Here is a 1,842-nt window from a genome sequence, read left to right as displayed (position 1 = left end):
GAGCTGGAGGAGCTCCCAAAGCTGGAGGAGCTCCCAAAGCTGGAGTTGCTCCCAAAGCTGGAGGAGCTCCCAAAGCTGGAGGAGCTTTCCCGGAGCCAGAGGAGCTCCCAGTGCCCTCAACTTACAGGGGGCCCTCGACCCTCTAAGGGAAAACCAACCCCCCAGAGCCGCTCCCGGGGCCACCGAGGGCTCGGGAGGAGGAGGAGGAGGAGGAGGAGGAGGAGGGAGGGCGGAGGAGCAGGCCGAGGAGCACGGGCGGGCACTCACGGCGTTGACGGCCAGGTTGCCGCGGGTGTTGGCCGGGGTGACGCCGTAGAGGATCCCGGCGCCGGCGATGGCCCCGACCAGCTGGGCCAGCACGTAGAGGAGGGCGCGCGGGAAGGAGATCTGGTTGCCCACGAGGAAGGCGATGGTGACGGCCGGGTTGATGTGGGCGCCGCTGATGTGGCCGAAGGCCTGCACCAGGGAGCCGATGGCGAGGCCGAAGGCCAGCGCGATCTGCAGGATGGAGGGCAGCGCCGAGGGCCACTTGAGCGCCGAGCCCAGCCCGATGAAGACGAAGATGAGCGTGGAGAGGAACTCCACGAAGACGGCGCGGGCGAAGGCCAGGGTGAGGACCTCCTTCCTCATGGCGGGAGGGCGGCGGGCTCGGGGTGGCTGCGGCTCCGGGCTCCGTCTCCACGGCCGGGAGCGGGGCCATACCTTTCTATATATGCAAGGGCGGCAGGAGCCGGGTTACAGGGCGGGGGGCGGAGCCGGGCAATCGGCCGGTCCTCCCAAATTAGCAGGTGAAACTGGAAAAGTTTCCACCTGAGAACGTCCTCGGAGCCTCTCGGTGAACCGGTGACTCAGCTGCTGGTGGCATTTCTCTCCCTTGCCCTCTGCAAACAAAGAGCCCCTATAGGGTGTCCGTGGTCGTTAGATAACGAGGCTGTTGCATAACGAGGCCGAGCTGCCTCCTCTGCTGTTCCCTTTCACTGCCTCTCGACAGGTTTTGGGTGGTTCATTAGCAGAGGTGTAGCTCGGATTCCCTCCCTCCCTCCCTGTGCTTGCAGGCCGGAGAGGGCAGGATTCCTGGTGGAAAACACTTGTTGTTGGGCTGCAGGAGAGTTCCCGGGGCTGCAGGAGAGTTCCCAGAGCTGGAAGAGCTTTCCCAGGGCTGCAGGAGAGTTCCCAGGGCAGAAGGAGCTTTTTCAGGGCTGGAGGAGCTTTCCTAGAGCTGGAAGAGCTTTTCCAGGGCTGGAGAGCTTTCCCAGAGCCAGAGGAGCTTTCCAGGGGCTGGAAGAGCTTTTCTGGGGCTGGAGGAGCTTTTGGGGGGCTGGAGAAGCTTTTGGGGGGCTGGAGGAGCTTTTTTGGGGCTGGAGGAGCTTTCCCAGTGCTGGGAACTTCAACTTTACCCAGGACCTTGAAACATGAAGGCAAATCCAAGCCCTGGAGCTGCTCCCAGGCCGTGCAGAGCTCCAGGAAATGTCCTGGGAGCAGGGAAGGGGCTGGGGGGGATTTGTGTGTCTGGGGAGCTCTGGGAGAGCTGGAGCATCCTCGGGATACCGGGATGGAGGGATGGGATGGGATGGGATGGGATGGGATGGGATGGGATGGGATGGGATGGGGAGGGTCGGGGGGGCAGAACCTCCCTCCCGCCTTCCCTCCTCACTGCAGCTGCCTGTGCCTGTGCAGCTTCCAGAGCCTTCCAGAGCCTTCCAGAGCCCTGGGAATGTGGCTGGAGCAGGGAATTCTCACTCCCTGACCCCAGGACCGGCGTCTCCTCCCCACCATCCCTTTCCCTGCTGCCCCTGGAGCTGTTGCTCCTCCGGGCCGATGATTCCCCTGCCGGGAATGCCG

The 1,842-nt window shown here is 64.0% G+C and overlaps 1 protein-coding gene across 1 annotated transcript; it reads right to left on the bottom strand.

Moving 5' to 3' along the window:
• Positions 1 to 158: 158 nt before the first annotated feature.
• On the bottom strand, positions 159 to 630 carry LOC113941562 (aquaporin-2-like; the record flags this gene model as incomplete). The annotated part of the gene is made up of 1 exon (XM_027632717.1): positions 159 to 630. A coding segment is annotated over exon 1 (472 nt), but the record flags the coding sequence as incomplete, so codon positions are not given.
• Between the last annotated feature and the right edge of the window lie 1,212 nt (positions 631 to 1,842).

Source organism: Corapipo altera, unplaced genomic scaffold (genome assembly GCF_003945725.1).
Source record: "Corapipo altera isolate COAL_440 unplaced genomic scaffold, ASM394572v1 59491, whole genome shotgun sequence".
In the NCBI taxonomy this organism is placed as follows: Eukaryota; Metazoa; Chordata; class Aves; order Passeriformes; family Pipridae; genus Corapipo; species Corapipo altera.
Note: the sequence above shows the minus strand (reverse complement) of the source record. Positions and strands in the feature narration are given on the sequence as shown.